The sequence below is a fragment of the Hylobates moloch genome, unplaced genomic scaffold (assembly GCF_009828535.3).
Source record: "Hylobates moloch isolate HMO894 unplaced genomic scaffold, HMol_V3 SCAFFOLD_12, whole genome shotgun sequence".
Taxonomy (NCBI): domain Eukaryota; kingdom Metazoa; phylum Chordata; class Mammalia; order Primates; family Hylobatidae; genus Hylobates; species Hylobates moloch.
The window spans coordinates 47,096,113-47,108,349 of NW_026652287.1; the positions used below are offsets into that span (position 1 = coordinate 47,096,113).

General features: G+C 57.6%; 1 protein-coding gene across 3 annotated transcripts in view; it reads right to left on the reverse strand.

Moving 5' to 3' along the window:
• Positions 1 to 425: 425 nt before the first annotated feature.
• RFX1 (regulatory factor X1) overlaps positions 426 to 12,237 on the reverse strand; it is a 46,694-nt gene continuing 34,882 nt past the window's right edge. For all 3 annotated transcript variants that reach the window (XM_032169927.2, XM_058424569.1, XM_032169928.2), the window contains 13 exons: positions 11,410 to 11,794; positions 8,668 to 8,849; positions 7,436 to 7,555; positions 7,221 to 7,336; positions 5,266 to 5,384; positions 5,054 to 5,163; positions 4,256 to 4,407; positions 4,072 to 4,169; positions 2,158 to 2,307; positions 1,833 to 2,041; positions 1,396 to 1,549; positions 1,268 to 1,313; positions 426 to 1,138 (listed from right to left, as the gene is read on the reverse strand). In XM_032169927.2, the coding sequence (XP_032025818.1) occupies positions 969 to 1,138; positions 1,268 to 1,313; positions 1,396 to 1,549; positions 1,833 to 2,041; positions 2,158 to 2,307; positions 4,072 to 4,169; positions 4,256 to 4,407; positions 5,054 to 5,163; positions 5,266 to 5,384; positions 7,221 to 7,336; positions 7,436 to 7,555; positions 8,668 to 8,849; positions 11,410 to 11,794 (2,011 nt within the window). In that variant the 3' untranslated portion in view covers positions 426 to 968. The remainder of the gene's footprint in view (positions 1,139 to 1,267; positions 1,314 to 1,395; positions 1,550 to 1,832; positions 2,042 to 2,157; positions 2,308 to 4,071; positions 4,170 to 4,255; positions 4,408 to 5,053; positions 5,164 to 5,265; positions 5,385 to 7,220; positions 7,337 to 7,435; positions 7,556 to 8,667; positions 8,850 to 11,409; positions 11,795 to 12,237) is intronic.

Below are 12,237 nucleotides of genomic sequence, written 5' to 3' on the forward strand. Positions count from 1 at the left end.
ATTTTTATACAATAGGTCAGATTTCCATTTTTTTTTTCTTTTTCTTGCCATAAACATCTATCTCACAGGCTGAAAACACTGAGAAAACTGGAACAGATAAGGCCATGATGGTTGGAAAAAAACCCAACAAGTTACCAACTCCGCTTGGGCGGCGCTCACGAATCGCACAATAGTCATGGGGTGGGGGGTCGCACGGCACGGAGGAGAAGCACGGTCTCCGGGAAGATAGGGGCACAGAAAAGGTTCCATTACAAACCAGCGGCGGAGGGCGGGGGCTCGGGGGCTGGGGTCTGTGGGCACTCCCCGGCCCCGTGGCCCGCTGCTCTTTGGAAGCTGGAGGCCGTGCCCCCTGCCGCCCTCCCCACAGCCGGGCTGGGCAGTGCTCCCTTCTTGGGCTTGGGGGCAAGGGAAGGCCCAGCGCTGGAGAAGATGCGACACCCACGGCTTTAATTGCACTTAATACCAAGAAGGGGAAGCAGTGGGGTTGCTGAGGGTAGGGGGTCCCAGGGCTGCTGCTGACAGTGGGGAGTCCCCAGGTGACGCCCACCTGCGCCGGCCCGGGGCTCAGGGCTGGGCCCAGGACAGGCTGTGCAAAGCCAGCGAGCTGAATAAGTTAACAGTTCCGCACGGGAGGGGGCCTGCCTGCCTGCCCCCTGGGGTGGTGGGAGGACGGGGCTGGGGAGAAGATGCTGCAGCCTGGGAGGGGGGCGGCCAAGGGGCCGAGCTGGATGCCCCGCGGGGCACCTGGGCACGCGGCGGGTTCCTTAAGGCACGTCTTTTGTGTCAGAGTTTGCAGCTGCGGCTCCGCCCAGCCCACTGATTGTGCCGGCCCCATAAGGGAGGAGGGCCGCGGCCTCCCCCTCCCTGCCCTGGCTGAGGCTGGAGCAGTGACCACGAAGCCACAGAAGCTGTGAGGGACCCTGGCGTGGAGGGGTGGCGGGGGCGGGTGGGGCGGGGAGGCCAAGGGCTTAGCTGGAGGGCAGCGCCTGCACGAAGAGGCCGCGCGCGTCAGTCCGCGCCAGCTTGGCCGGCGGCTCCAGGGTCTCTGGGCCCAGCGCAGGTGACTCGCCGCCAGCCGCCAGTGAGATGTCCTGCGGCAGCTCGTCCTCGCTCTCCTCCTCCTCTTCCTCCTCCTCGTCTGGGACACAGGGACCAAGTCCGGCTCGGGGCGGGGTGGCAACGCCCCCGGCTTCCTCCTCCTCCCGAGCCCCTCCGTTGTCCGCCACCCCCGGGACCCGTGCCCTGGGTGGGAACACGCCTCGCCTACCTTTGTCGGGGTCCAGGGGGTTCAGGGAGGTGGCCAGATTGGCGAACTGGAGGAAGAAGAGAAGAAAATGGGTGAGGGTCCCGCCGCCAGGCGCCCCGCCCGCGCGCCCAGTGGCCCGCCGCGCGCACCTCGCCCATGACGGCGATGGGGGTCTCGCCCTTGGCCTGGGCTACGCGGTGCTCGATCAGGTAGTACATGTACTCGTCGTAGAGCAGCCGGATGAGGTGGAAGGAACCGAAGCTGGCGGCGCTGCGCAGGGTCAGGTCCCGGATCACCATGGAACTGGGAATGCCGACGGAGAGGAGACCGTCAGGCCCCTTTTGGCCCGACCCCCTCTTCTCCTCCCCGCTACGATGCGCCCGGGCCTCGCGCCAGCCCAGCGACTCAGGCTGGATCCCGCACAGCCTTCCCGGGGCATAAGCCCAGGGCCCCAGCCCGCCCGCCCTGCCTGCAGGCTCGGGTCGTTGTAGAAGAGCACCTGAGACCCCCAGGGACGCGGGGCCTTCCCTGGTGCCGCCCGGGCCTTCCCTGGTGCCGCCCGGGCCCGATCCCGCCGCATGCGCACCTGTAGAAGGACCACTTGAGGAGGAAGAGCTTGGCGGCCTTGGGGAAGCCGGCGCTGCCCTGGTAGGGCTTGAGCACCTGGCTCACCACGCCGTCCAGCCAGGCCGCCCACTGCTCCAGCGAGTTCTGCTGCTGCAGCGTCACCTTGAAGTCCTGCTCCAGCCGCTGCACCACGCGATCCTCGCAGCGGCACACCCACGAGGCCTGCTCCTGGGGCATAGCGGGTGGGCGGGCGCCCGGGGCTCAGCCGCCATCACCCCTGCCTGGCCCGCCCCGCCCCGTTAGGCTGCCCCTCATTCGCCCGCCCCGCCCCGCCGCGCGCTCACCTGTACGTTGGCGAAGTCCACGCGGTTGAGGTCGCTCAGCATCTGGTTGATCTGTGCGGTGTTCTGCAGCACAGCGCGTGCCGCCTGCGCCAGGTGGTTGAGCGACGTGTAGCGCCGCAGTGTCTGCGCGAAGGCGCCGGCCGCGGCCACCTGCGTGCAGGGATTGAGGGGCTTGCTGCTTCCGAAGAACCGCAGCCCGCCAGCCCTGGCCCCACCCCGCTGCAACCTCCCTAAGCCTGTTTCCTTTTTCCTAAAAAAGGAGGGATGTACCTCGCTACTTTTGTTGGGACACAGAAGGATCGGGACCTTCAAACTTCGGGTGTCCACTCACATGCGCCCCCCTAAAATCCAATTTATTGTGTTCTGACCAGGGCACAATATTTTTTTAAATTTATTTTTATTTTTTAAAATAACAATTGAGACAGGGTCTCGCCATGTTGCCCAGACTAGTCTCGAACTTCTGGCTTCAAGTGATCCTCCTGCCTTTGCCTCCCAAAATGTTGGGAGTGAGCCACCGTGCCAGGAAAGGCCTTTTTTTTTTTTTTTTTTTTTTTTTGAGACGGAGTCTTTCTCTGTCCCCCAGGCTGGAGTGCGGTGGCGCGATCTCGGCTCACCGCAACCTCCACCTCCTGGATTCACGCCATTCTCCTGCCTCAGCCTCCCGAGTAGCTGGGACCACAGGCGCCCACCAACACGCCCGGCTAATTTTTTTGTATTTTTTAGTAGAGACGGGGTTTCACCGTGTTAGCCAGGATGGTCTCGATCTCCTGACCTCGTGATCCACCCGCCTCGGCCTCCCAAAGTGCTGGGATTACAGGCTTGAGCCACTGCGCCCGGCCGCCTTTTTTTTTTTTTAAAAGAAAGAACACAATAGATAATATGGAGGGCACTGCACAGAAAGGGCAAACACTGCTTTGATAAACATGTTTCATTTTCTTTTTCTTTTTTTTGTTTGACACTGAATCTCACTCTATCCAGGCTAAAGTGCAGTGGCGCGATCTCGGCTCACTGCATCCTCTGCCTCGTGGGTTCAAGCGATTCTCGTGCCTCAGCCTCCTGGGTAGCTGGGATCATAGGCGCACACTACCACGCCAGGCTAATTTTTGTATTTTTAGTAAAGACAAGGTTTCACCATGTTGGCCAGGCTGGTCTTGAACTCCTGACCTCAAGTGATCCGCCCGCCTCGGCCTCCCAAAGTGCTGGGATTACAGGCATAAGCCACTGCGCCCAGCCTCATTTTCTTTCGTACCCTGCAATCTCAGCTCTGGGAGAGGACTGGGGTTTTGTCCATCTTGTTCATTGCTGTCTACTGAGAAGGAGGTTGTGTGAATACATGAATACACGAGTCTTGCTGGTTCTTCTGAAGGGTTTGCTCCTGAATCTGGCATCTACTGTCTCCACAGGCCCCAGTCCCTGCCCTGGGCCAAGCGATGGCTTTTTTGTTTTGTTTTGTTTTTGTTTGTTTTTTTCCAACCACATCCCATCAAATTCCTCACATCTAAGTAGTCAGCGAATGGGCATCTTTTGATGAAAAAGGCAAGTATTATGTTTCCTTATAGATGTTGTTGCCTTTCTTAAAAAGTTTTACCTGTTTCTGCACACCTGAAGCACTGTCTAGCAAGGCTGTCTAAAGGGAACTACTGTATATTTGCAGTTGGTTTTTATTTTTAAAAGATGCTGTGTTGAGTACAGTAACACCACAAAGGGGGTTGCATTTCAGAAGTGGGTGCCTCAGGACACTGGTTTATAAAGACAATGCCCAGGGTGCTCCCTGAGGCAGAGAAGGTCTCCCCTTCCCCCAAGGGCATCATCCCTGGAACGGGCGTGGGGACAAATCTTACTGCCCCTGGGGAGCAGAGGAGACGGAGGCCTAAGCCCCCAAGATAGGAGAAAGGGACCCCCTCACACCCTCACCTTCACCCGCAGCATCTCCTCGGGGATGTTGACCATGGCGTGGGTGAGCCAGCTCTCCAGGCTCTTGGCAAAGTTCCGGATCGCTTGGGTCAAGGCACCTGTGGGCAGTGGCGGGGGCGGGGGGCCGGTCAGGGCAGGGCAGGTGTATGTGGGGCAGGGGATGCTGAGCAGGCCGAGCACTCACTGGGGATGGGCCGCAGCACATCGGGAATGAGGATTTCCACCAGGCCCTGGTACAGCACGTTGTCACAGTGCTTGGTCCATTGGAGCACGGGCTCGAACTTGGAGAGGAGCACCAGGATGGCTTTGGGCAGTCGCTTCTCAGCCTCGTCATGCCTGCAGGCACCCACCCAACCCCAGGTCACCGGGGCACTCTATGGTCCTGCCCCCATTGTCAGAAGGGAACAGGTAGCCCCTGTCCCTGACCCAGGGTCACTGGGGTACTCTGTGGTTCTACCCCCAGCGTCAGAAGGCACAGGTACCCCCTTACCCCCACTCCAGGGTCAGTGGAGCACTCTATGGTCCTGTCCCAAGTGCCAGAAAGGCACAGATATACCTTGCCCCCAACCCAGGGTCACTGGGGCACTCTGTGGCCCTGCCCCCAGCATCAGAAGGGCACGGGTACCCCCGTCCCAGGTAAGTACCCCCTGCCTCCCGAAGATCCCCAGGGTCTGGTTGGCACAGGCCCGAGGCGTGGGACGGGATCCTATGCCTTACCCTGCATACAGGGGTCAAACAGATTCCAGAACCTGCCACTCCAGGGAGAAGATGGTGCCCTGCCCCACGCCTGGGCTTAGTCAGGCACGCCACCCCCGACTCTGAGTGTCGGGTGGCTATACACACACACTCCACACAGTCAAGGACACGTGCACCCCACAAACTGCAGGGGACAAGCAGGTGCCCCAACCCTGGGCATCAAAATCACCTGGGGGTCACACCCTCCTCCCCCCTCCCTCTCCCACAGTCACCGGGCAGTACTCACACGGCCAGCGGCGGCGCCTCGCTGGGCTGGCTGAGGTTGTACCTCCAGAAGGTCTTCCACAGCGTCTCCACCAGGGTGAACTGCAGGTTCACCATGACGTCGACAATGGCCTGTGGCAGAGGCGGATGCTCAGGGAGGCTGGGGGGCAGCATGGCCCTCCCATGCCCGTGGCCGCATCCCCGTCCACTTGCCTGCCCACCTGGCCGCCCTACCTCACAGTGTTCCCGGTACAGGACCTGGAAGGCTTTGATGTCCCCAGGCCCGACGCCCTCAGGCAGCACCTTGCCCTGGAGGTCGAGCTCTGTGAAGTCAGGGAGGCTCCGAGAGGCATCTGGGGGACCGGGGGGAACTATGAAGCCCTTCATCCCCCTTGCCTGCCCACCCTGGGGTCCTACTGAGTTGTCCCTTTCCCATCAGACTGGGGTCCCCTATGTGCCGGTGAGACAATGCTCAGCGGGGCGAGCCCCTGGCCCGGGCCCAGGACGGGCCCAGGAGTGAGGGCCCACACTCCTCTGGCAGAGAGGACACGAGAGTCTTGTGCCAGCCCCACCTGTCTGCTGAGTGGCAGCACTGCACCAGCCCTCAGGACGTGGGCCTCTGAGTCCCGGCTGCAACACAGTACCCACCTGGCCAGGGAATGGGTAGGCCCCCAGGGCACAGTCAGGACCACAGGACACTGCCCTGAGCCTGAGCACCCCAGGTTGGGGCTAGCCATGGACAGTCGCCCTGGTGATGCCCCTCGACTCTGCCAGAAGTATCGTTCCCCACCCTCCCCTATGTCCCCAGACACAGATGGGACAAATGGGATGTCCAGCCTCCAGGGCAGGTGGGGAAATGAGCTCCCACGTGCTCAGGATCGAGGATGTGTGGCTGGACTGTGGGTTCCAAGAGTTTGCTTGTTTACTTAGCATCCTTTGGCCCTGTTTTCATGGATCGTTGTTTACTTTGTCTTTTTTTTTTTATTTAAGAGATGGGGTCTTGCTATGTTGCCCAGGCTGGTCTCCAACTCCTGGACTCAAGCAATTCCTCCCACCTCGGCCTCCCAAAGTGCTGGGATTACACAGGTGAGCCACTGCACCCGGCCTTTTTTATTTTCCTGAGACGGAGTCTCACTCATTTTGTCACCCAGGCTGCAGTGCAATGGCGTGATCTTGACTCATTGCAACCTCCGCCTCCTGGGTTCAAGCAATTCTCCTGCCTCAGCCTCCTGAGTAGCTGGGATTACAGGCACCCGCCACCACACCCGGCTAATTTTGGTATTTTTAGTAGAGATGGGGATTCACCATGTTGACTAGGCTGGTCTCGAACTCTTGACCTCAAGTGATTCCTCCAGCCTCGGCCTCCCAAAGTGCTGGGATTACAGACATGAACCACTGCACCAGGCCTTACTTTTAGAAACACTGGGTACACGCCTGCCTTCTTGGCGAGTGAGTGGTCCTAGCCCATGGACACCATGGCTGTGGGATGGCTGGATGAGAAAGCGAGTGGGCCTCACAGGACTCACGAGGGAAGAGGACCTGCCGTCACATCTCCAACGAGTAACCATGTCCAACTGGGTGGGATTTGAAATCTCATGTATGCCGGGCATGGTGGCTCACGCCTGTAATCTCAGAACTTTGGGAGGCTAAGGCGGGAGGATCACTTCAGGTCAGGAGTTTGAGACCAGCCTGGCCAATATGGTGAAACACCATCTGTCCTAAAATTACTAAAATTAGCTGGGTGTGGTGGCATATGCCTGTAATTCTAGCTACTCAGGAGGCTGAGGCAGGAGAGTCACTTGAACCCAGGAGGCGGAGGTTGCAGTGAGCCAGGATGGTGCCACTGCACTCCAGCCTGGACAACAGAGAATCTGTCTCAAAAAAATAAACAAACACAAAAATAAAGAAAATCTCATGTAGTATAAAGGGGATTCACTGGGAAGCTCAGAACCCCCAAGAAATGCTTTGCACTGAAAGAAATGAGAATCTACTTTGAAGAAGGATTCTGGGAACAGAACTGTCACTGTGGACAGAGACTGTGATGTCTCCCCCACCCCCTGCAGGTCCTCAGGCATTTCTCACCAAGCCCTCCCCAGCTCAGAGGCTGCCTGCCGCCATCTGGCTTTGGGAACCGTCTGCACGGGGCAGGAGGGCGATGGTTGGGGAAACACAGGCCAGGGAGCTCTCACCCAAAAACTGCTGGTACTGCTGCACCTGGGCACTGATGTCCGACAGCCCCGTGCTCGGCTGCTGCCCCACCGCCACACCGTTGGTCATGCCTTCCATCTTCTGGATGGGCTTGAGCCTGCAGTAGAATGGGCAAGTGGGCCGGCTGCTGGGGGCCGGCCTGTGTGCCCTTCCCCGCCTGCCCTGCCCTGCCCTGGGTCCAGCCCTGCCCTCCTACCTCTGCTTCTGCGAGAAGGGCTGGCCCCGCATGGCCATGTGCTGCTGGTCCTCCATCAGCCGCAGCAGGGGTGAGCTGGCCTTGATGCGCAGGCCATAGTAGTGGTACTTGGAGTTGCCCCTGGGAGGGAGGTGGAGGGGATGGGCTGGGCTGGGGGTCTGCCGGCTGGCCGGCCATGGAGCGCCTCACAGCACACCCGTCTCCTCTGTTAGGAGAATGGATGGAGACACGCCTGCCCTGCAGAGCCGGGGGTGCTGCACTGAGGAGGCACAGGGGCTGTGGGTGTCAGGAGAGATCCAGTAGTTTGCCCAAGATTATGTATAAATGAATGGCTGAATGGCTGAATGAGGTGACGCTGAAGCTGGGAACGGGAACCGAGACGTGAGTGGGGGTGAGCCACGGGGGTTGCAAAGGAGAGGAAGAGAGGGGTGGGTTCGTGGGATGGCTTCTTGTTCCTTCCCGCATGAATTCACTGACTCACAGGCCCTGATGAAGCATTGACTAGGTACAACCCCGGGTCATCAAGGTACGAGCATTGCAGATGGACCACAACAACTGAAATAAGTCACGTAAAAGGCACGTGTGGGCCGGACACGGTGGCTCATGCCTATAATCCTAGCACTTTGGGAGGCCAAGGCAGGTGGATCACTTGAGGACAGGAGTTCAAGACCAGCCTGGCCAACATAGCAAAACCCTGTCTCTACTAAAAGTATTTTTTAAAAATTAGCTGGGCGTGGTGGCACATGCTTGTAGTCCCAAGCTACTCAAGAAGCTGAGGCATGAGAATGGCTTGAACTCGTGAGGCGGAGGTTGCAGTGAGCCGAGATTGAGCCACTGCACTCCAGCCTGGGCCACAGAGTGAGACTCTGTCTCCAAAAAAAAAAAAAAAAAAAAAACAAAAACAAAAAAAAGCCCATGTGAGGGTGCTCAATGCTAAATAGAAAAATAAAATAAAGCAGGGTTGGGGGTGTCGGGCAGGGGAGAGGGGGAGGCTGCGGTTTTAGCTGAGGCAGTCAGGGGGCGTGCAAGTAAGGAGGGGTGAGAAGCACATGAGGTGGAAGGCACCGCCAGTGCAAAGGCCTGGGGTGGGAGTGAGCGGGGCTGTTGAGGAGGCTGGCGGAGGCAGGCAGGGCTGGGCTGGACTAGACTGCCTAAGATGACTTGGAGTGGGGGTGGGCCTTGGCATGCCCGCCAATTCCCCAGGGGCTGCTGGAGTAGACGGACGGCCCTACCTGGTGCCCAGACGGCGGGTTCGCAGGCCCATGAAGACGGAGCGGATGAGCTTGCCAAAGGAGGCGGCGTTGACGGGCTCCAGCTTCTGCTCCTGGCAGTGCAGCAGGTAGTGGCAGTAGAGGGTGCTCCGTGGCAGACTCACGCCCTCAGCCGTCTCATAGTTGTCCAGGAGCCACTGGACCTGGGGCCAGAGGGAGATGGGAGAGCACCAGTCAGAGGTGCTTCCGTCATCTGTGAGTGCTGAGGCTGAGTGCCCCATATCGACTTCCAGCTGGGATCCTGACAGCCACACCCACATAAGTTAGCACATCCTACTGCCATCCTCCCCAGGAACTATGTCCCACAGAACTCTCTAGAACTGTACTGTCCAATACAGTTGCCTTGTGCAGCTAAATACATTAAAGGCTGGGCACGGCTCACCCCTTTAGTTCCAGCACTTTGGGAGGCTAAGGTGGGAGGATCACTTGAGCCCAGCCTGGGCAACATAAGGAGACCCTGTCTCTACCAACGAATTTTTTTAAAAATTAGCTAATGTCATGGTGCACACCTGCAGTCCCAGCTATTTGGGAGGGTAAGGCAAGAGGATCCCTTCAGCTCAGAAGTTCAAGGCTGCAGTGGGCTATGGTCGAGCCACTGTACTCCAGCCTGGATAGCAGTGAGACCTTGTCTCAAAAAAAAAAAAAAAAAAATTAGCAGGGCGCGGTGGCTCATGCTTGTAATCTCAGCACTTTAGAAGGCCAAGGCAGGTGGGTGGATCACGAGATCAGGAGATTGAGACCAGCCTGGTCAATATTGTGAAACCCCGTCTCTACTAAAAATACAAAAATTAGCTGGGAGTGGTGGTCTGCGCCTGTAGTCCCAGCTGCTTGGGAGGCTGAGACAGGAGAATCATTTGAACCCGGGAGGCAGAGGTTACAGGGAAGCAGAGGTTGCAGTGAGCCAAGATCGCACCACTGCACTCCAACCTGTGTGACAGAGCAAGATTCCTTCTAAAAAAAAAAAATTATATGAATTTATGCAGAGTGAAAAAAATCAAATTTCCAAGCCAGGAGTGGTGGCTCACACCTGTAATCCCAGCACTTTCGGAGGCCAAGGCAGGCGGATCACTTGAAGTCAGAAGTTAAGAGACCAGCCTGGCCAACATGGTGAAACCCTGTCTCTATTAAAAATACAAAAATTAGCCAGGTGCGGTGGTGGGCACTTGTCATCCCAGCTACTCAAGAGGCTGAGGCACAAAAATTGCTTGAACCTGGGAGGTGGGAAGGTTACACTGAACTGAGATTGCACCACTGCACTCCAGTCTGGGTGACAAGAGCAAAACTCCATCTCCAAAAAAGAAAAAAAAAGACTAGAATAGACTAGAAGCCAGGCTACATCAGGACCATGAGGGACCACCAGGACCACCAGCACTGACCCACCCCACAATCGCACAAATGTCGAAGGGCCCGGTTAGGGTTGGAATCCAGGGCTGCCTCAGGGACTTCACACAACCACTTCTAGGCACAGGGAGGTTCCAGCACCAGCCTTCCTGATGGTGGAAGAACCCTGTTCAGGAAGCTCCCCATGGCAGTGCTGGCTTCTCTCTGCCCTCATTATCTATTCTCTATCATCAATTTTAATCAGAATAGATGGCTGGGAGGATCGCCTGAGGCCAGGATTTCGAGACCAGCCTAGGCAACAGAGTGAGATCCTGTCTCTACAAAAAAAATTTTTAAAAATCAGTCAGGCGCGGTGGCTCACGTCTGTAATCCCAGCACTTTGGGAGGCCAAGGAAGGTGGATCATGAGGTCAGGAGATCGAGACCATCCTGGCCAACATGGTGAAACCCTGTCTCTACTAAAAATACAAAAATTAGCTGAGCGTGGTGGCGCGCCTATAGTCCCAGCTACTCGGGAGGCTCGGGCAGGAGAATCACTTGAACCCAGAAGGTGGAGGTTGCAGTGAGCCGAGATCGTGCCACTGCACTTCAGCCTGGCGACAGAGCGAGACTCTGTCTTAAACAAACAAAAAAAATTAGCCGGACATGGTGGGGCACACCTGTAGTCCCAGCTACTTGCAAGGGTAAGCTGGGAGGATCACTTGAGCCTGGGAGTTTGAGGCTGCACTGAGCTATGATTACAGCACTGTGCTTCAGCCTGGAAGACAGAACAAAACCCTGTCTCAAAAAAAAAAAAAAAAAAAAAAAAAGAAGAATAGATAACACTTTTTTTTTTTTTTTGAGACAGAATCTTGCTCTGTCTCCCAGGCTTGAGTGCAGTGGCGCAGTCTCCGCTCACTGCAACCACCTCCCAGGTTCAAGCAATTCTTGTGCCTCACCCTCCTGAGTAGCTTGGATTTCAGGTGCATACCACCATGCCCGGCTAATTTTTGTATTTTTAGTGTAGATGGAGTTTCACCATGTTGGTCGGGCTGGTCTTGAACTCCTGACCCCAGGTGATCCACCCACTTCGGTCTCCCAAAGTCCTGGGATTACAGGTGTGAGCCACAGCGCCCAGCCAACAACAGACAACACTTCTGTAGTATTAAGAACTTCATGCATATCAGCTGAGGCCCAGAGAGGCTGAGTAATTTATCTGAGGCCACACAGCATTCAATCCCAGGACATCTGCATATGTACTCTTCATTGGGGGCCACGCAGGCTCCTGCTAACCGTGGTTGGTAACCACCGTCATGGACTGGGCTTCTAGTGCCCACCACCCACCACTGCCTGCCTCCTCTGGGGCCCGCGTTGCGGCACTTACCGTGGCTGGCGAGGCACGGGTGGTGTGAGAGTAAGACTGGCTGGCGCCGCCCAGCATGTAGCCGCCTTGGATCACGTAGGTGCCTGCTCCGCTGCCGCCGCCTCCGGTGCTGCCACTGCCACCCCCGCCACCGCCTCCCCCGCCGCTGCCGCCACCACCACTGCCACCACCTCCGCTGCTGTTGCTGGCCCCAGCCCCAGTGCTGGTGGAGCTGGCGACGACCTGGCTGCCGGACACGTACATGGGCATGGAGCCACTGCTGGCCACCGCCTGGGAGGTGGCAGGGGTGCTGACCTGGGCGGCCGTGCCCGCGGCCTCGTAGTAGCTGGTGCTTGCCGTCTGTGTGTACAGCGGCGTCTCGGGGTAGGAGTAGGTGCTGGAACGGCTGGGAAAGAGGCAAAGCCGGGGGAGAGTTAGGGGGATGAGAACTGGGGGGCCAGGGGGCATGACTGTGCAGGAAGGGGGGTCCCAGGAGGGGACTGGGGAAGCAGCAGCACCCCTGCAGCAAGGAGCAGATCCTAGCATTCACCTACAACGGACTGGATACCATCCTGAGTGCCTGATGGGCAGTATTTCATATAATCATCAAAGCAGCCAGTCCTCTGGCATCAGAGTCACCTTCCCCACTTTGGAAATTAGGAAATTGAGATAGAAGGGTGAGGGAACTCAGCCGGGCATGGTGGCTCCTGCCTGTAATCCCAGCACTTTGGGAAGCAGAGGCAGGAGGATCGTTGAAGGCCAGGAGTTCAAGACTAGCCTGGGCCACATAGTGAAAACACATCTCTACAAAAAATATAAAGATTAGCCAGGCGTGGTGGTGCACACCTG